General features: G+C 41.0%; 1 protein-coding gene across 6 annotated transcripts in view; it reads left to right on the plus strand.

The window, feature by feature from the left end:
- sorcs1 (sortilin-related VPS10 domain containing receptor 1) overlaps positions 1–21,907 on the plus strand; it is a 226,459-nt gene that overhangs the window by 139,151 nt on the left and 65,401 nt on the right. For all 6 annotated transcript variants that reach the window (XR_013490770.1, XR_004501566.2, XM_033624848.2 and 3 more), the window contains exon 4: positions 15,691–15,849. Coding sequence is in view for 4 of the 6 variants with exons in the window: in XM_033624848.2 (XP_033480739.2) it covers positions 15,691–15,849 (159 nt within the window). In the remaining 2 variants the exon portion in view is untranslated. The remainder of the gene's footprint in view (positions 1–15,690; positions 15,850–21,907) is intronic.

Below are 21,907 nucleotides of genomic sequence, written 5' to 3' on the forward strand. Positions count from 1 at the left end.
TGAAAGTATATATTAATATCTGGCAGTATACATGTGTGACAATAATCATATGTGTATAATAACAGTAGAAGTATGACTAATGACTAATGATGGCAGCAGCAGCAGGAGGCATCTGGCAGGACCACGGCAGCAGCACAACCACACACGTCACGCTATCCAGGCACCGCTGCGATATAGGTTAACCTGAGAGACAGTGGAGCACAAAGGCTCCGGAGAAGAAGCCGAGTTAGTGACATCCAGAATGGCCGAGTTAGCAAGATGCAGTAATAGGATACGAGAGAGAGAGAGAGAGAGAGAGAGAGAAGGTGCCCGGTGTATTATAGGGGGTCCCCCGGCAGACTAGGCCTAAGTCAGCCTAACTAGGGGCTGGTACAGGGCAAGCCTGAGCCAGCCCTAACTATAAGCTTTATCAAAGAGGAAAGTCTTAAGTCTAGTCTTAAATGTGGAGACGGTGTCTGCCTCCCGGACCGTAACAGGAAGATGATTCCACAGGAGAGGAGCCTGATAGCTGAAGGCTCTGGCTCCTGATCTACTTTTGGAGACTTTAGGGACCATGAGTAACCCTGCGTTCTCAGAGCGCAGTGTTCTGGTGGGATAATATGGCACTATGAGCTCACTAAGATATGACGGAGCTTGACCATTTAGAGCTTTATAAGTTAACAGTAGGATTTTAAATTCAATTCTGGATTTTACAGGGAGCCAGTGCAGAGAAGCTAAAACAGGAGAAATGAGATCTTGTTTCTTAGTTCCTGTTAGTACACGTGCTGCTGCATTATGAATTAGCTGGAGAGTTTTTAAGGACTTACTAGAGCTACCTGATAATAGAGAGTTACAGTAATCCAGCCTTGAGGTAACAAAAGCGTGGACCAATTTTTCTGCATCTTTTTGGGTCAGGATAGGCCTAATTTTCGCAATATTACGCAGATGAAAAAATGCGTAATCAAGTTGTGTTTGTTAAAGGAAAAAACAGTGTGAAAAATGAAGTATATCTTGAGAGAAGAGAACTTGACACGGTGTCCCAGAACATCAACAACCAACGCACCCGGGGTACCACCTGGGGTATGTGGTCGTGGAAAGTCCATGACCAAAACGTCAATATGTGACGAAGTCTAAGTGAAATGTGTTGTATAAATAGCTCATTCTAAGTTGTGTAATGAAAACACAACGTTTCTAATTCTCCGGTGATTATACATTAATAAAAACATAGTTATGAGTATTATACACCATTGCTGCCAATAGATGCTCCTAAATCCTACACACTGGACCTTGTAAATTTAAGAGCTAAAGCATTTGCAAATAACTGCCTACTTACAGAGCAACATCAGCATTTATTTCGGCCTGTGTCTGGCCGCCTGAGAAATGCCCAGTATTTACTCTATTATTTTTTGTCTCCGCCAACAGAAACCTGTATTTGAGTTTGCTGAATATTTTACCAGCTAGATGCCAACTTTGTCCACCTGCCATTTGGTGTTAGGCAGGTCGCTTAGAGTGGGCGTATCAGAATGTATTTGCTGAAAACAGCTACCTGCTGGAAACAGTGTTAGAGCGGTCCAGCAGCAGCGGTCCAGAGTGAAACGTGCAGTAATCATGCTGTAAAACCAAACCAGTTCTCTTAAAAAAAAGGCTCGACAGCATGGTAGAGGCATGATGAGTGTGTTTCAGCTACTGTTTGTGTTTTGTTAAAAGTATTGATCGCTTGAGCCTAAAATACTTGCTGTAATAAGGGAGAACAACTGCAATTGTTGTCCCTGAAATGTGTGCCCTGGACAGGACAATATCTGACTGAGCCAGTACAATAACTTTTCAGATACAAATCATGGATAGGAATATTAAATATCCTTGTCTCCAGAGCTGTCCTTTCCATCTGCATGCTGCTTTATTTGAACTTCATTTAGGCTACTGCATTTTTCAACTTTCTTTGATAAGATTGTGGAATCCAATATTCTTATTCAAGCTTGTCTTATGTTTGTATTGGCACGCTGTGAGGACTGGAAGGAGCCTGCACAAAATTAATTTATGTGATCCTGTGTAAACATCAACATGCAAAGGTTTTCTTTTAAGCCACTTGTGCATACAGGAAAGCTGCGTGTTGAGCGACTGAAGGGAGGGAACGACTGTAGAATACAAACAAAGCAAAGCCCCCATATTTTAAAACCATCATTTTCTGGAATTGAAAAAACCTTATGCTACGGGAATCCTTTCTGTATTGTAGCATCTGTCCTCCAGCCCTTTTCTTTTATTTGTGTATGATTAGAAAGGTTAAATAAAGTTTTTATACAAGAGAATAAAGCCAAAACAAAGCCTCTTGCATCAGAGCTGGAGCTGTTTCTAGGATTTGAGATCAGTGAGGGCTTAGCCCAGACCTCTGTAGGGGGTTTGGAGGGATCCATCCCCGGGAATGTTTTTTTCACAACAACCTTTATTTGGATGTATTTTTATGCACCTTATTTAAATTCAAAGTACATGTCTTAATCATTGAAAAGTTTTTCTTTCTTTCCAGATTAACTATAAATGGTAGTTGTTTTGTTGTATTAACGTTGAATGTTGAATGTATTTATGTTAACAGTGCTGGAATGTAATTAAGTACTTAATTACAATTTTGAGGTAATTGTACTTTACTTAAGTATTTACATTTTATGCTGCTTTTTACAGCAATACATTTTTTACATTTTCATAATTTTATTTTAGACATACCTTGCAGGTATCGATTAACCAATAACGGCTGTCAATATCAAAATACATGTAGATATCAAAGCAATGACAGACAGGTAAATAAGCAAACCAGAGTATATGGTATATAAAAAAATGCAAACAAAAACTGTCTGACCTTCTCTTAATAACATCATACTTCATATAACACAGCTCTACTGTCATGTCAAAGAAAGTAACAGACATAAAGAAGTAGCACAACATATGCACCTACATTTATTTGATGACTCAAATTACCTTGAGCATTTAGATTATTAATACAAAATATAATCAACCAATAAATAATGATGTATTGCTATAAATTAAAGTATCTGCAGTATATAAAGTAATTAAAATGAGCTCGGACTTTTCCACCTGCAACATTCAAGTGATGAACACATTAATGTGTCAATCCAATAATATATATTACACTAACAATGGGCCGTCCTGCAGAATGTGTACTTTTGCTTTTTGTACTTTAGGCATATTTTGACTTCCTTGAATGATATTTTGAATGCAGGATTTTTTCCTTGTAACAAACTATTTCTACACTGTAGTATTGCTACTTATCCTTTAAGTTCCACTGTGTGAGATTTAGGGAGATATATTTGCCAAAATGGACATGATAATTATATTTTCTTCAGTATTTTAAGCCTGAAAGTAAGAATTTTTGTGTTTTCATTACTTTTGAACAAGCCATTTTCATCTCCATAAGGAGCGAGTCATTGCCCAAGGAGATCGGCTCCATGTCATTGGTTCGACAGCCCATTGGTCCGACATCCCATTAATCCGACTGTCTGCGGTGCTGAACGGCTCCCGGCGGGCGTATTTCTGCCTTGATGGTGCGCCACGACCGGCTCTGGGTCAGCTGAGAAAGGCTTGAGGCGGAGCAGGCTCACGGCTTATGTGTTTGTCACTTTCTTTTTCATTTTAACCCACACCATGATCTTTTCCTAACCCTAACCAAGTGGTTTTTGTGCCTAAACCTAACCAGACCTTAACCACAGGGCATCATGATGATTTCGGAACGGACTTCAGAACAATGGGTTTTCAATTCAATTCAATTCAATTTTATTTATAAAGCCCAATATCACAAATCACAATTTGCCTCACAGGGCTTTACAGCATACGACATCCCTCTGTCCTTAAGACCCCCTTAACGGGGAAAAAAAACGGTAGAAACCTCAGGAAGAGCAACTGAGGAGGGATCCCTCTTCCAGGACGGACAGACGTGCAATAGATGTCGTACAGAACAGATCAGCATAATAAATTAACAGTAATCCATATGACACAATGAGACAGAGAGAGAGAGAGAGAGAGAGAGAGAGAGAGATGCAGGTAATGACAGTAGCTTACAACAACATTAATGAAAGTAATAATATTATAGTTATAGTTCTGGCTACTGTGGTACAATATGTTGAAAGTATGTATTAATATCTGACAGTATACTTGTGTGACAATAGTCATATGTGTATAATAACAGTAGAAGTATGACTAATGACTAATGATGGCAGCAGCAGCAGGAGGCATCTGGCAGGACCACGGCAGCAGCACAACCACACACGTCACACTGTCCAGGCACCGCTGCGGTATGAGTTAATCTGAGAGACAGTGGAGCACAAAGGCTCCGGAGAAGAAGCCGAGTTAGTGACATCCAGAATGGCCGAGTTAGCAAGATGCAGTAATAGGATGAGAGTGAGAGAGAGAGAGAGAGAGAGAGAGAGAGAGAGAGAGAGAGAGAGAGGGAGAGAGAGGGAGCCCGGTGTATTATAGGGGGTCCTCCGGCAGACTAGGCCTAAGTCAGCCTAACTAGGGGCTGGTACAGGGCAAGCCTGAGCCAGCCCTAACTATAAGCTTTATCAAAGAGGAAAGTCTTAAGTCTAGTCTTAAATGTGGAGACGGTGTCTGCCTCCCGGACCGTAACAGGAAGATGATTCCACGGGAGAGGAGCCTGATAGCTGAAGGCTCTGGCTCCTGATCTGCTTTTGGAGACTTTAGGGACCACGAGTAACCCTGCGTTCTCAGAGCGCAGTGTTCTGGTGGGATAATATGGCACTATGAGCTCTCTAAGATATGACGGAGCTTGACCATTTAGAGCTTTATAAGTTAACAGTAGGATTTTAAATTCAATTCTGGATTTTACAGGGAGCCAGTGCAGAGAAGCTAAAACAGGAGAAATATGATCTCGTTTCTTAGTTCCTGTTAGTACACGAGCTGCTGCATTCTGAATTAGCTGGAGAGTTTTTAAGGACTTACTAGAGCTACCTGATAATAGAGAGTTACAGTAATCCAGCCTTGAGGTAACAAAAGCGTGGACCAATTTTTCTGCATCTTTTCGGGTCAGGATAGGCCTAATTTTCGCAATATTACGCAGATGAAAAAATGCAGTCCGTGAGGTTTGCTTTAAATGAGAATTAAAAGACAAATCTTGATCAAATATTACTCCGAGGTTTCTTACGGTAGTGCTAGAGGCCAGAGCAATGCCATCTGGAGAAACTATGTCATCAGATAAAGAGTCTCTGAGTTGTTTGGGGCCAAGAACAATAACTTCAGTTTTGTCTGAATTTAACATCAGGAAATTGGTGCTCATCCAATTTTTTATGTCTTTAAGGCAGTTATGGAGTTTAGTTAATTGATTACTTTCTTCAGGCTTCATCGATAAATACAACTGTGTATCATCCGCATAACAATGGAAATTTATAGAGTGATTTCTAATGATGTTACCTAAAGGAAGCATATATAGAGTAAATAGGATTGGTCCGAGCACAGAACCTTGCGGAACTCCAAAACAAACTTTGGTACGTAAGGATGATTCATTACGAACGTCAACACATTGAAAACGATCAGATAAATAAGATTTAAACCAGCTTAGTGCTGAACCTTTTAGGCCAATTAAGTGATCCAGTCTCTGCAGTAGAATTTGATGGTCAATTGTGTCAAACGCCGCACTAAGATCTAATAAAACAAGAACAGAGACGAGTCCTTTGTCTGAAGCAATCAGAAGGTCATTTGTAATTTTAACTAGAGCTGTCTCAGTGCTATGATGCACTCTAAATCCTGACTGAAATTCCTCAAATAAATTATTATCCTGGAGAAAATCACACAGCTGGTCTGCGACTACTTTCTCAAGGATCTTTGACATAAAGGGAAGATTAGATATTGGTCTATAGTTGGCTAACACCTCTGGATCCAGGGTGGGCTTTTTTAGGAGAGGTTTAATTACAGCTACCTTAAAAGACTGTGGTACATAGCCTGTTAATAGGGATATATTGATCATATCTAATATATGAGTGTTAACTAAAGGAAAGACCTCCTTAAGTAGCCTAGTTGGGATGGGGTCTAAGAGACACGTTGATGATTTAGATGAAGAAATCACTGCGGTCAATTCTTGAAGAGAAATTGGGGAGAAGCAATCTAAATATATATTAGATTCTACAGCTGTGTTTGAGGTTAGATAGGTAGGCCTACCATCTGAGGGCAGGAGGTCATGAATTTTGCCTCTAATAGTTAGAATTTTGTCATTAAAAAAGCTCATAAAATCATTACTGCTAAGGGCTAAAGGAATACAAGGCTCAATAGAGCTTTGACTCTCAGTCAGCCTGGCTACAGTGCTGAAAAGAAACCTGGGGTTGTTCTTGTTTTCTTCTATTAATGCTGAGTAATAGTTTGCTCTGGCATTGCGGAGGCCCCTCTTATAAGTTTTGAGACTGTCTGTCCAGATTAAACGAGATTCTTCCAGTTTGGTTAATCGCCAATTCCTTTCAAATTTTTGCGATATTTGTTTTAACCTGCGGGTTTGAGAGTTATACCAAGGAGCAAACTTTCTTTGCTTTGTTAACTTCTTTTTAAGAGGAGCTACAGAGTCGAGCGTTGTTCGCAGCGAGCCTACGGCGCTATCAACAAAATGATCAATTTGGGAGAGGTTAAAGTCGGCACGGGAAACCTCTGTTACTGATGGTATTGGTATTGAATTTAACGACGAAGTAATCTTTTCCTTAAATTTTGTGACAGCACTATCTGATAAACATCTAGTATAGTAACTGTTGCTGAGTGGCGTGTAATCGAGTAAAAAGAAATCAAAAGTAATCAGATAATGATCTGATAGCAAGGGATTCTGTGGAAAGACTTTTAGGTTATCAATTTCAATTCCATACGTCAGAACTAGATCGAGGGTATGGTTAAAACAGTGAGTGGGTTCATGTACACCCTGACTGAAGCCAATGGAGTCTATTAATGAGATAAACGCGGTAGCCAGGGAGTCATTATCAACGTCGACATGAATGTTAAAATCGCCTACAATAATAACTTTATCTGATTTAAGAACTAAACTGGATAAAAACTCTGAGAATTCAGATACAAATTCAGAATACGGGCCAGGAGCACGGTACACTATAACAAATAAAAGTGGCTGCGAGGTTTTCCAGGTCGGATGTAAAACACTAAGAACGAGGCTTTCAAATGAATTATAATCTAGTTTAGGTTTAGGGCTGATTAACAGACTAGAGTTAAAAATGGCTGCAACTCCCCCTCCTCGGCCGCTGCCTCGAGGAATGTGGGTATTATTATGACTGGGAGGAGTGGACTCATTTAGACTAACATATTCATCTTGACACAGCCAGGTTTCAGTGAGACTGAGTAAATCAATATGATTATCTGATATTAATTCGTTTACTAACACTGCTTTAGACGATAGAGACCTGATATTTAACAGTCCGCATTTAATTCTCCTGTTTTGTCTTTCTGTCACAGAAGAGGTTTTAATTTTTATGAGGTTGTTATGCACAACTCCTCTTTGTTTAATTTTAGATTTAAATAATTTAGGTGGTCGGGGGACAGACACCGTTTGTATAAAACTATGAAAACTATGGCTGGGTAACTGAACTAGAAGCTCAGAGAGGCGTTTAGGACTGCAACTCTCTGTCCTGGTCTCAACTCTGGGTTGTCAGGGATTTAAATTACTAATAAAATTTGCCAGGTTCCTAGAAATGAGAGCAGCTCCATCCAAAGTGGGGTGAATGCCGTCTCTCCTAATAAGACCAGGTTTTCCCCAGAAAGTTTGCCAATTATTAACAAAACCCACATCGTTTGCTGGACACCACCTGGACAGCCAGCGGTTAAATGATGACATGCGGCTAAACATGTCATCACTGGTCAGATTTGGGAGGGGTCCAGAGAAAACTACGGAGTCCGACATCGTTTTTGCATATTCACACACCGAGGCAATATTAATTTTAGTGACCTCCGATTGGCGTAACCGGGTGTCATTGCCGCCAACGTGAATAACAATCTTACTGAATCTACGTTTAGCTTTAGCCAGCAGTTTTAAATTTGATTCAATGTCGCCCGCTCTGGCCCCAGGGATACATTTGACTATGGCCGCTGGTGTTGCTAACTTCACGTTCCTCAGAATAGAGCTGCCAATAACCAGAGTTTTATCCTCAGCGGGTGTGTCGCTGAGTGGGGAAAAGCGGTTGGAAACGTGAACAGGCTGGTGGTGAGCCGTGGGCTTCTGCTTGGAGCTGTGCTTCTGGCGAACCGTAACCCAACCTCCCGGCTGAACGGGAGTTACCGGAGGACAGTTAGCTGAGGCTAAGGCTATGCTATGTGGCTCCGCACCGGCTACAGGGGGCTGGCTAACTACCGCAGCTACTGAATGGTTTTCCATGGTGCGGAGCCGCGCTTCTAATTCACTAAGCCTCACCTCCAACGCAGCAAATAAGCTACACTTATTACAATTACCACTGTCGCTAAAGGAGGCAGAGGCATAACTGAACATTTGGCACACCGGGCAAGAAAGAGCAGGAGAAGGAGAAGCCATGGCTAAGCTAAAGTAGCTAACAAGGCTAAGAGCGTGCAAACAACAGCTAAGAGATTAGCGAGAAAGTCGTAGAAAGAAGGAGAGCTATAAGTGCTTAAACAGAACCAGTGTGGGTTATGACTTGAAGTAGACGTTAAAGCAGCGTTAAAGCAACTGAGGTGAGAAAGCAGGCTAGCAGAATTCACCAGAGCAGTACAGAGACACTGTCACAGAAACACCGGAAATGACACAACTCGCTTACCGCAATACGTCAGCACGTCAATCTGTTCGCTTACCAACCCAACAGGTCTGTTAATATGGTCGGAACAATGGGATGTCGGACCAATGGGCTGTCAGACCAATGGGCAGTTCCCGGGAGATCACCATGTTGCACCTTCATGTTTCTAAAGTTGCCCACAATGGACAAAGCCCTGGATGGGGTAATTCATGTTTTCATGTTGGCCACCATTAGCAAACCCCTCTGCGACAAGAGTGTCGGAAAAACAAATATTTTTTTAATGTGAAACTGTTCAGTTCAGTGTTTTTACTCGTTTCAATCACTGCTTGTTTGGAGAGAAAGAGACCTCTGCGGATGATTCGGCTCCCTGTAAAAAGCTCCTGAACAATGAACGCTGAAGGAATTCTAACCGGGAGAAATTCCAGCTGGTTGCAATCTGCATTCCTCATGCAACTAAATCCCCCTAAATCTTACACACTGCTCCTTTGAATCAACAGTCTGAGGACTTCTTCCACCACTGTATGTCAACATCAGTACATTGGAATGTTAAATGGGTTTTCTTTCAGTTACACACACAATTTACAGACACAGTTGAACCAGTGCGGTGTGTGCACTATTCACCTCTCCATCACCTGCTGTCTGTCTATCTGTGTTTGTCCAACAATAAACAGGTCGTTTACTGTTTTAGTTTAGAGCCAAATTATAACATGATATTGTAATGTGGGGGTTGTGAAATTAAAAGGTACCTACAATCATGATGAAGAGAAACGCAGCCTACTTCATGTTATAAATCATTTCACGCTGGCTTTCTCTTACTCTTGCGTTTTGGAAAAATCCTAAAAGATTGAGTTGTTTTGGTCTGACATTTCTCCTCTACTCTTCCTGCGTCACTCAACCCTGACCATCAGACCCCCTCGCAGCCCCCCCTCTCACCCACACACACACCGACCCACACACACACACACACACAAAGTTTAGACACCTGCATTTATTTTGACAGGCTGTTATGTTACAAAGACTACCGCACATTCACACATATTACATTTTTTGTCAAGGTTCACGGACTTACTGGTGTGTTCTCCCTCTGTCTCTCTCCCTCTCTTTCTCCCTCGTCTCACGCTCAAACTTTTTTTAATCCATTTGGAGCTGTAGCCCCCAGTGCCCTGACCTAACGACGCCGCAGGCTGTAGCAATCTCCATATTGTATTTACACACCTCGTCAGGGTGTATTAATCTTCATATTCACATGTATATTAGCGGAGTACACTTGTCTATAACAATGCGGAATCATAATGTCCCTGTAATCCCCCATTTACCAGAAATACATCAGTCAATTATAAAGTTGTCCTCTATTCCAGCTGAGTTGCAGTTCCAGGGAGTGAGCACAATGTTAATTGGGATTTGTAGTTCAGACAGCATTTGAGTGCATTTGATTGGATTGGTCAGCATGTGGCTCACATACCGGTATGTGGCATTATATCTGCCTTTTGTGAGTGATGAACTGGTGTAAGTGGTAACTGCTGTTACCCAAGCGTGTGCTGACAAATGAGTCACTAGCATGAGAGACCAGAAACACTTTGCTGTACGGTGCCATACTGAGAAGGATATTGACTGTGAGAGGAGTGTGGATTCTCTTTCTCACGGCTGTCTGATGACATAATGGGCACACAGAGATTGTCATGCCAAAGGCCATCTCTAAATCGAATGTAAGCTCCTGTGTGCGACGCAGGGACGGTACTCCAGCTCCGCCACTTGTAGCGGCCTGCAATTAACAACAAACAAAGCCACACTCTAACAATTACCACATAAAACACTAAATTATTATTAGCATGAAGAAAATTGTTTTGTCCCAACAGTCAGTTCACATTTATGTATATTTACTGTCACAATAAGCCTTCCTAAGACAATAGACCATTTTTCCGAAATGAAGTAATAATAAAATGCTTTTTGTTTAAGTGTGCATTTACACTCCAAACTAAATTGAATTTTCAAGTGAAGTCATTAGCCCTTTTTAGATAGGAGTTGTTCAAATTTGCAGGAAAGCCCAATCAGTCTTCTTTCAGCATTGGCAGTATAAAAACAAAATCGTAGAGTGCAGCAAAATGCCATCTACCTACTTTTGTTTATACAGAATGTGCCTTTTTCGGGGCAATGGGGGGCGTGAGCAAGTAACAAAACATGTAGCTCAGTGTGTGACGTAAACAGTGACGTCGGAGGGAAGCCGCAGCTGGTCTGGCAGCGGTTATCAGGCAGCGATTCTCTCGTAAATCGGCCCGTTCCTCACTGTCCCCGTCATCTGATGGTTAATGGCCTTCGTTTGTGAGGGCATGGAGGGCACGCAATTCCTTGTCTCCCCAGTTGCTCATCTTTACAGTGTCTGTCAGGTTTGCATTTCCCTCTTGCTACTAGCTGTTAATTCCTGCTCTCAGCTGTTTCCTGTTTTTCCACCGCCATTGGCTCACACATGCGGCGTCATCAACAGCTCCTCCCACAGAGTCTTCAACAGCCCCGACCGTTGCGGAAGGCCGCCTCGGTCTGTTTGAACTTAAAGGGTTCCGCCAATATGTCTACCCTACGAGGCGGAAAATATTTGCAATAATATATCATACATGGCATATGATGGTAAAGAAAAGTACTGACTGACTACCACTGATGCACCGCCAACTTGTTGCTTAAGTTCATAATCCGCAAACAGCAACAACAAACGCTGTGTCCCTGACATGTGTATCACTTTAAGGCCTTTAGTTTCCCAGCGCGGCGCAGGGATGCGAACCCCACACAGAGCTAGTTTCGAGCAGCGCAACCCGAGGCGCGCTCAGTTTGGTAGTTTGGCAGACCGAGGTGCGCTGAGATGGGTGTGGTGGTGCAGCAGGGGGAGGTGTCGACAGATCCAGCTTGGCGCAGTGACAGTTTCGTGCCAAAAGGCTTCGCCAAAGGTGCGCTAAAAGCTCGCCAGCTGAAACCACGTCTACTGTCAGCGCAGGCGGAGCACAGCCGGTGTAAGCTGAAGTTTGGCTAACTGGCGGACAGTGCGCACACGTCACCAAAACCTCACAGGCAGGTTTCCAGAATATCAGGCACATTAACAATGCAATAAATAGCCACAAAACCACTATTCAATGCAACTATCTGCGATCAGCACATAAATGTATCTCTATATCGACTGTCCCGTCACATCTGATGTCAGATCAAAGGGGATTGGCACCGTTTGGCACGTTTGGCACGTTTGGCACGCGTAATGGAAACCCAACCTGATTTGATTAACACAGCTGCAAACTAATGAGTTCACATCCCTCTCAGCCAACCACAAACAGCCACAGCATCAGATAGGGAGTATATATTCAGCATCTGTCATCTTAGAAAAGTCAAAAGAAAAGAAACAGAGTGAGACTGCGAGAGAGAAAGAGAGAGCGCGCGCGCACGAGAGAAACGCAACATTGATTTACAATTGTGGTGACCTCCTCCCAGGCTACCTTTGCATCATCAGCCCATGGAGGTCTGCTCGCAGTTCCGTATATTCGGACACTGCGAGCTTGGACCTCCTGGACCAAAACATCAGTTTCCTCCTGGGAGAAGTTTGGCCGTCTGACGCTGCTGCTCTCTTCTGCCATGGCAAATTGAGTAAACTCTCATAACACCTTCGCGCGGCGCATTTAAGGGCGAGGAGAGGGGCTCGTTTGATTGGTGTGATGTGTGTAAAACCCACTCCACGCCTTCTCTCCTCCCTCTTTCCGACTTGTGCAGGTAGGAGGGACGGAGGTGGGAAAGAGGAGTAGCTGCACCAGGCGCACGGTGTGCCAAACTTGCAAAATCCGCCTGGCCACACCCAGTTGGCGAAGCGCAGGTGCGCTGCGTCCCCACCGTGCCCGGTCTGCGAAACTAGAGGCCTAAGTGTCTTCTGGAAACAGTTTGTGTTGTGTTGTGAACTTCTTGTAGCACTTTTTTTGCTTGGGTATTGTGAAATTGATATTTTTGTGTGTTGTTTAGTCAGTGAAAATGTTATCTAAATGCTGCATGTATTGAGCTCTGAGGGCTACCATAGAAACCTCATTAAAAAGGGACTCCTCTTTCAAACAGTTGTTCTACTGCAGCAGTAGTCAAATTAAAACATGGAGAACAGCATGAAAATATTAAGTAGAAAAGAACAAACAAAATATACAATATATCAATAAGTAAATATTAAATGTATTAAGATCCTTTTGCACATGTAAATAGTGAACATGGCAAATGTTTTTAGCACTGTAGTGTGCACAGGCTGGTTGGCTAGACTCTTTTGCACACTTTAATCTACCTCTTAATACACTGGCGCCAACATTATTTCTGTCATCAGTGCCATGTTATTGGCGGTTGGCCACAGATTTTCTATTAACACCATACATTAGTTTTAGTAAAGTTGTTAATTTTTTATTTTAAAGATCTTGGAAGCACCTTCACTGGCAGAGATATCATGGAGAAAAATGCTTGGAGCTAATGATATTAAATCTTTCATTTATCTTCTCTGGCTTGAAAGTTATTTTATTTAGTTAGCAAAACTGACAATGCTCATTAAGATCATTCTCATGATATAACTTCATAACAACTTTATTATTATTTCTAGTCTTTATGTGAACTGTTACTGTTGTTTATAAAATGAAAGTTGTTAAAAACATAACATCTTAGGTTGTACATAGCCCCAGCAACCTTTACCATTATAGTGTATAGTGTTTGCATGCTATGTTATGAATTAGTGTCATATGAATGGCATTGCATACTTTTGATTTGGTTTAGGAAAAGAAATATGGTGATGACGTACCTTAAAATAACTCAAAGTTCACTTGGATTCACACAGTCTCAAACACTGGTCCTGTGCTGTCTGACCCAACCTGTCTCCATACACAGACTTACAGTCTAATACAGGGGTCTGCAACCTTTGCCATTAAAAGAGCCATTTTTGACCAAGAATAATTTGAAAAAATCTGTGTGGAGCCGCAAAACATGTTTGAGCCTTATAATCAAGGTAGATAGCCAATTAAGTCTAAATTAGCGTATACTTATGGTCTAAATAAGCATTTGTTAATATGTTTTACCACAAGGTGGACACTGTGCAGGGCACTATTTATGATTATTTGGTACTTAAATTTTGCAGAGCTGGCAGTGAGAGCAAACAAATCTGTCCACGCACTACTACATTCTCTATTTTATTCAATTTACTTTTTTGGATTTGGTATCCATAGCTAACCAGCCACTGCTATCGAGGTTCAGCAACATTTGGATTCATAGAATGAATTTCCATAGAATTCTTTTCTCAAAGGCTCAAGGAGCCACTGGACAGGGGCTAAAGAGCCACATGTGGCTCCGGAGCCACAGGTTGCCTACCCCTGGTCTAATACTACTTTCTTCCTTACTTCTGTCAGTGCACTGGTCACATGATCAGAGTCCTACCAATTACATGGGTTATACACAAATTACTGTCTTATGCTTATGTAGGTTATGTACAAATTGTGACGCATTCCTTTTCATAGGTAAACATGCAGGGTGTACATAAGAACAGTCCGACCATTAAAGTAGGGCAGCCTGTTGGTGCTTCTCAAAGTCAAGAATGCTTCTTTGGTAGGGCAGGTCCTTCCAAGTCGGGTCCTACAGAGGCTAGGTAAGACTCCGTCCTTGCATTTGGTGAACCCAGGTGGCCCAGGTGTGTGTCATTGAAGAGGCCTCACCTTCAATTCCAGCAAATAGTGCACAAAGAATTGTGGGTACTTCATGCCCTCTGAGGATACACACATGCATCCTTGAAAGTTCTCTGAAGGAAGAACTCTGTCCTCGGTAGAATTCAAATGATCCTTGACATTGGAACAGTCCTTCGATTGGATTCGATGACGTAGCCTCTTTGAAATTGAGCCATTTCGGGATCCTTCCTTGACTTTGAGTTGTATGCTGCCTGGAAGGAAAATCCCAGGGCAAGTGGGCAAATCACTCGCCTTTGAATGCATCGTTCTCACTGAAGTTGACTCAGATGTGTGTATCAATATTACTGGATAAAGTCCTCTCTTCTCCAGTCTTGGCTTTGGTTGCAGGACAGTGAGAGAACAATGATCAGAGAAACTTTAGTAAGAGAATCAACCCAAAACAATAAAAGTCCCTAATGGAAATTACACCCTTGGGTGAGACAAACAATAAAAGATGCTGACTGGGCCTTTTGTCTGTTATGAGCTGACTGCTAAACATCTATATGTTGTACCTTAGTCAATATGCATCTTTAACGAGGGTTACACCAGGGGCAAGTGTTTGCCAGCCCCAGTATTGGTTATAGACTTTTCTCATGAGCACACATGCATGCAGTATCACATCCACACATGCACTGGCGCGTCTCTCCAAACTCTCTGCTTTACTCACTCTCCTAATGATGAGAGCGCCTGTGTGTCTTGAGGTCCACTGATTCAATTATGTTTGCATCTGATATTATCTGGGGATTTCTTTGTGATTTTTGTTCTGGAGACTGTGCCAGAATTTGGCAAAAAATGTTGGACCTCTAAGAAAAGAAAGAAGCTCATGGGAAATTAGTGCTTTCAAGGCTTGATTGAGCATAGGCAGAGAGAATGAAGAGAGAAACAAACACCAGAAATGTGAATGATGAGGCACACACAAAGCCACTCCACTTACACAGAGGAAAAACACACACACACACTTGCTGCAAGATGTATCATACTGATTATATCATCAAGCCTAACAGATAGAAATGATTTTTTGAGATATAACATCATCAGTGGAAAACTGAGTGTGGATGACACGTTTTTAACATGGTAATCTGCCGTTGTAATAATACACTTGATCTCTCAGATATGGTAATCAGTCTTGATTGACTTGTCTCTCTGTTCTCTGTCTTTTCAATGCTGAAGACAATGCCACAGTTAAGTGCTGAAATAAAACACAAAGTGGAGCTCCACCAACCTGCTAACTCTGTCCCAAATCTCCCCTCTGTCATTTTCAGATCATGCTGCTCACTGATCCAGAGATAGAGAGCAGCCTGCTGATCAGCTCAGATGAAGGAGCTACCTACCAGAAGTACCGGCTGAACTTCTACATCCTCAGCCTGCTCTTCCACCCCGAGCAGGAGGACTGGATTTTGGCCTACAGCCACGACCAAAAGGTTAGTGAACGGGCACGGCGAGTTTAGCGGTCGGTTGTTCAAAGGTATCAAAAGAAACTGAGTGTTAAGCCAGATAAGAAACAACAGTCTGGGGATGCAATGCCTCAGAGCGAGTTGGATAAATGTGAGATCCTGTTACACAAGAGTTTGGCTCAAAGCACACAGTCAGAGTTCATGAAGTTCATTTGGGAGCGAGGTGGATACACATGGATTGTATAATCCAGGTAGTTCCAAATTCACTCTTACAGAAAGCCATTTTCACCAGGTAGAGAGGAAAGAAAAAAAGATGAAAAGACTTTTTTACGTCAAAATCTTACTAAAAATTTGAGAACAAACATTATAATGTTCTCATTTCAAATCAAAATGACCAAATTTTACCGCAAGTCAAAAAAATTATGACATTCTTATTTAAACATAGAAAGTCAAAATATGATTTTTAAAGTTTTACTATGCAGGGTTGTTGGTCACTGTTTGTAAACACGCTCACTAGCGTAAGTGAAAGTAAAAGCCAACCCATGATTCACTCTCATTTGGCATTTTGCCTCACTATATTTGCATTTTTATTGGCGCCGGGTCTCTTTGGATGCCTGCTGTTTATGGTCTGACACCTTTTTATATAGCCCCGACCTCACCAGAGCGCTGTGGGGGTACGCGCCCATAAATGTCCCAAATACAGAAACAAAGAATAAAATCAGAAAATACAGGCAGAGGGCAGAGTCCCTGCAGAAAAACACACCGCCACACACTTCTAGTGAGTCATGATTGATGATTGAGAGGAAGTATTCCTGTGTGAGTCCATGCATTGTTTTTAGAAGTTGAATAAAATCAGGACACTGTAAGTTTGTGTTCTTACTCTGAGTATGAAAATTACTATGACCAAAATAAGATCCTCTAAACCATAATTTAACTTCAGTACCCCATATCTGAGTAACAAAAATTTCATTTAAAAGTCTGTTTCTGACTTCAAAAGAATATCAATATTAATATAAAAAAATATCAAACTAGACTAACATAATATGATTTTAAAAATAATCTAAGGTGTTAAGTAAAATGTTGACGGTAACACTTTACTTGAAGGTATCTACATAAGGGTGACATGACACTGTCATAACTGACATGATACTGTCATGAACTTGTCATAAACATTATGTACATGTCATAAACGTTTATGACTGCTGTCATTAAGTGTCATTCGGTTATTGTAATGACAAGTTGACATTGTTTGGGTTGTCTGGAATTATGACAACTTGCCATTAATTAAAGTGACATTACCAGAAGTTGCCTTTGTCATGACAAGTTGACATTAAATTTGTTTGGGATGTCCTTATAATGACAACTTGACATAAACACAAAAAGAGGTGCATTTCTTGTTAATATCAAGTTGCTATGACAAAGACAACTTCTGGTAATGTCATCCTGGTTAATGTCAAGTTGTCATTATAAGGACATCCCAAACAAATTTAATGTCAACTTGTCATGGCAAAGACAACTTCTGGTAATGTCACTTTAATTAATGGCAAGTTGTCATAATTCCAGACAACCCAAATAATGTCAGCTTCTCATTACAATAACCAAATGACACTTAATGACAGCAGTCATAAACGTTTATGACATGTACATAATGTTTATGACAGGTTCATGAACGTACATAGTTATGACAATGTCATGTCACTCTTATGTAGATACCTTCAAGTAAAGTGTTGCCATTTTGACTCAATTTCTCCTAATTTTATAAGTCAAAATTTGAAATTATTCTCAAAATTTTTGAATTGTTGACCAAATCTTGTCTGAAAATTAAAATTGAAAATCACCAATTAAAAAAGATTGTCAATTCTGTATTTTTTGCCAAAGGCACTGTGTAGTTGCTTTTGTTTAAACATCTAACATTTAAGAGTTTTAAATTATTTTGTAAAATGAATAAAAAATCTTGTTGTAAAAAAAAAATAAATAAATAAAAATGTCTATATCTCTAAATACGGTCACAGCTATATTACTTCTCAGTCAAATGTCTGACCATAAACTACACCATCACAATTACCCTTGTAGAGCTCACAGACACCGTGCAAATGCTTTTCGAATAAATAATCATCTAAGGAGGTAAAGTGCAGGTTATGCAAAAATAATTGTATCTGTAAACTACCAAGAGATAGAGAGAGGGATAGTGGGAGAAAAGAGAGGTCAAATTTATAGACATTAAAATACCCGTTTGAATTAATAAATGCTTTTCTTGCAGCTCAGCCCATTTGGGTCTAATGTTTCAGTTGTGATCAATAATGAAGGCATTCTCCTTTGCTAAGGACGTGTGTGAGTGTGAGCATGCCTTCTGAGTCAGCTTTCCCTACTTGACGAAACATCAAATTCATGGTGCAGCGAGTATAATCCCTAAACACACACACACACACACACACATACACCTTTACAACAAAGTACTGCTACAATGCTGTGTGATGCCCGGGACCCATAAACACCATCACATTTTGAATTCATATTCAAGTTGTGTTTTAAGCCATTTTTCACTGTATTTTACCCGTTTAAGAATCCAGCAGTGCCTCCACTTACTGGCTATAGATGCCTCAGACTGAATGCAGTGCATGAATAAATGTAAATAAGAGTCTAGGCTTTGAAACCACTCTAAAATGATAATTATGAACCAATGATCCGCTGGAGTTTATGGGTTTAAATCATCAGAAGTTATCGCAGTTATCCCCACTTTATGCATTAAAATAATTATGTATAAAGGAATCTTGACCTTTGAATCAATATTGCTGGCAAAAAAGTGAATGAAAAATCTTTTGTGCCTGTTCTTTTGCGAGCTCAGTAAGTACAGGGTCTATTCTGGTTTGTACTGCACTCAGGAAATAGTCATATGCCTGCCCTCTCAGTGTGAAACTAACAAATATAAAAGTGAGAATTGAATGTACGTACTCAGAATGATTTCTATTTTTCCTCTAATTTTTTGAAAGTGGTGTATTTTAGAGAACTGCTTATTTCACACAACATTCAAAGTCTATACTCCTATCTATCAACTCCTTGACCAACGTCATTCACATCAGGTGGAGAACTCTTTACAGAAAGGAGTTGCTTTCTTCTCTTTCCATCAAATTTCGATGAACCTTATATATCACTGTATTCAGGTTATGGAGTTACAGAGAAATGGCAATAGTTGAAGTTGACATTTGTTTTTGAAAAGTCACGCCTGAGTAATGTTGTGAAAAAAATAGTGGAATTGCCCTTTTTTATAGTAGCATTGTTGGAGGGAGCCTAATAACAATACTTTTATTGCCAACAACTGGTCCTACTTGTTGTGCAAATGACAAATAAAGACTTGAAACGTTCTAAAATCCAGGGCTGTAGGTCTCCTAGTCGACTAGTCGATTATTTGCTCGCTATACTCTCGTCCAACCAAATTTTCATTGGTCGAATAATCGCTGTGTTACTTTCATAAGGAGAAAAGTGCTAGCCTACATCAACAGCTTTCCAGGATTAATCCATTATTTTCTGCGACAAGGGGACAGGCTAAGTTACCTGTGAAAATCCATTGTTGACAGAAAGTTGAACTTGCCCACCCTCGCGCTCAGCGTCGCAGTGACGCAGACATCCTGTCTGTTTCTGTGTACAAACACCATCTCCCTCAGTGGAAACAAAGCTTGTATTTACTTATATTTCACAGATAAGAAACAATAATTTGTGAAAACAGTAAAGCCTCCACTGAAATAGCATTTTAAGTCTTGTGTGTGATTTATACTTTGGGATTTATCCTGGCTCCATATGAGCAGAGGAAATCTCTGCTCATCGCTAGGCTAATGTTACAATGTAAAATGCCATAGGCTGGCGCTAATAAGGTTAGCATGTTGTATTTGTTTGGAAAAGGTGTTTTGTATAAGACCGTTGTTTTGTCAGTGAACCTTGTGAGTTGTAAATAAGCCAAACTGTGTGCCGTTACCTTTGTTACATGTTGCTGTTGTCCTTGGTTTTATATGAGAAGAGGAAAAGGTCGCTAGATGCTAGGCTAATTTATACAATGTAAAATGACATAGACTTGTGCTAATAACGTTAGCATGTTGTATTGGTGGGGGAAATGTGTCCAGATAAAGACAAGTGTTTGTCTGTCACTTCTGCGATTGTTTATGTTTAATGTGTGTTTTGAATCAACTATATAAATAAAGTTTGATTTAAACTAAATTTTACAGCACTTAACACAGTCCTCCACCGCCGACTAGAGTTTTGGAGGTGTAACTGCAGAGTGACACAGACACACCACTGCAGAAGTAAAATAACATGCAGATTTTTTTTTTTTTCCCACGACTAATCGATTAGTTGAAGATAATGTGCGACCAAGATTTTCTTTAGTTAACTGCAGCCCTACTAAAATCACAAGCGTATTTGGTGCTTAGTGTCACTATAGGTTTGCATCAGTTCTGCTTTGATTTTTTGTTGATCTGCTCTTCACAAAATGGCAGCAGGTGGCCCAGGTGTAAGGACTATAGATGTATAATAACAATAATACGGGACCCCAAGATGGCGCCGATCAGTCCAATGAGTAGTTGTGTCTTTACTACTTTTTGCCTTCATATATCCAGTCTCTAAAAAAAGATATAGACTTATCTTCATGTGCCAGATTTTCCAACATACATGCAACATGACACATTGGCTGAACCTGTAAGATTTACGTCAAGTTGCAGTGTTGTCCTGACTTTGTGCATTTATTTTGAAAGAGACTGTATATAAATGTTCAATTTCCTGTGAAAACGGAAGTGTATTTTGAAAGAAAACAATGCATGTAACAGGCAGAACTTAACATGATGTCCCAGAACGTCAACAACCAACGCACCCAGGGTACCTTGCACGTCGTTGTGTGGACATGGAAAGTCCATGACCAAACGTCAATATGGCAGGACACTTTGCAGGAAAACATTCACATGTCCAAAGCATCACTTGTATGTTTGAGTGAGCTCCTTGAGCCTTAAATTAAAGAGGAATCAATGGTGATGGGATCTCCAATCAGTGTTTTAAAAGAGATAACGTTAGCCTGTTGATGTTACTATTTTTGTGACAAAGGAAGACTGCTAAAGAAAGCTAATGCTGGCGAGCATTTGTCATCATTTTTTAATTGTGTTGTGGACAGAGATATTCAGTGAAATGAAAGCTATGTGCGCAGAAATATTTTTTTACAAACAAGGAGAAAAATATCCATTTTCAAAAATATCTGTGTTGGCCTACTTGTAGACAGGGTCTGAGGCACTCATGTACCCACATAGATCTGTTTCCCTTTGTCCAGTCCTCAAGTGCCTTCCGCCTCTCCATTTTTTATGCAGATTTAAAGGTATCCAGGAGGTTATCCAGGAGGTTACCTCACAGAAAAGTGAAGGACAGGTGATCTAATGGTTGCCTGGCAACAATTTAGAAGAAGACGCAGCAACCTCAGAAAGCATTCTGTCGGATCGGGCCAGGCTTCAACAAAAAAGGCAGTTCAGTGCGACGTGCTCTGTCTGATCAGGGGGGTCACAGCACAAGGTTGGGAACCAGCAAAGTAACTGTAGGACATCTATATGTTTTGCACATTTTTTGGCCATTGTGAAAGTTTCAGGGAAACAGACTCTGCTTCTCTAACTATTCATGCTGTGTGTTCACTTCCTATATGTCAGGTGCCAACTCACTCATCCACCAGCCCCCTCACTCGTGCCTTAACTGGCACACATCATCTCCACCCCAGAACTGCTTCTCTTTCAATTTCCTCGCCTCCTTTTGGCAGTGCTGCTGCATTTGTTGATTGAGAGACCTTTGGAGGTTGTAAAGGCTGCGTCGACCCCGCCACCCCCCTCACCTCCCCCCGTCTCCCGCTCTCTGCCTCTTCACTGTCACTTGCTTGGCTACATACTAACTTGCTGCGGGAGGATAATTAGTCAAAGTGATTTCCTGCACCCCTCCCCCCCTCCTCAGCCATGCCCCCTTTTGCTTGCATCTGCTTAGCACAGCTTGGCATGGAAGTCATGGAAATGTCATCACCCGCGCCGTTTGTCTCTCCCTCTTTGACATGAGAATATACACACACCAGATG

The sequence above is a fragment of the Epinephelus lanceolatus genome, chromosome 3 (genome assembly GCF_041903045.1).
Source record: "Epinephelus lanceolatus isolate andai-2023 chromosome 3, ASM4190304v1, whole genome shotgun sequence".
NCBI classification, from domain to species: Eukaryota; Metazoa; Chordata; class Actinopteri; order Perciformes; family Serranidae; genus Epinephelus; species Epinephelus lanceolatus.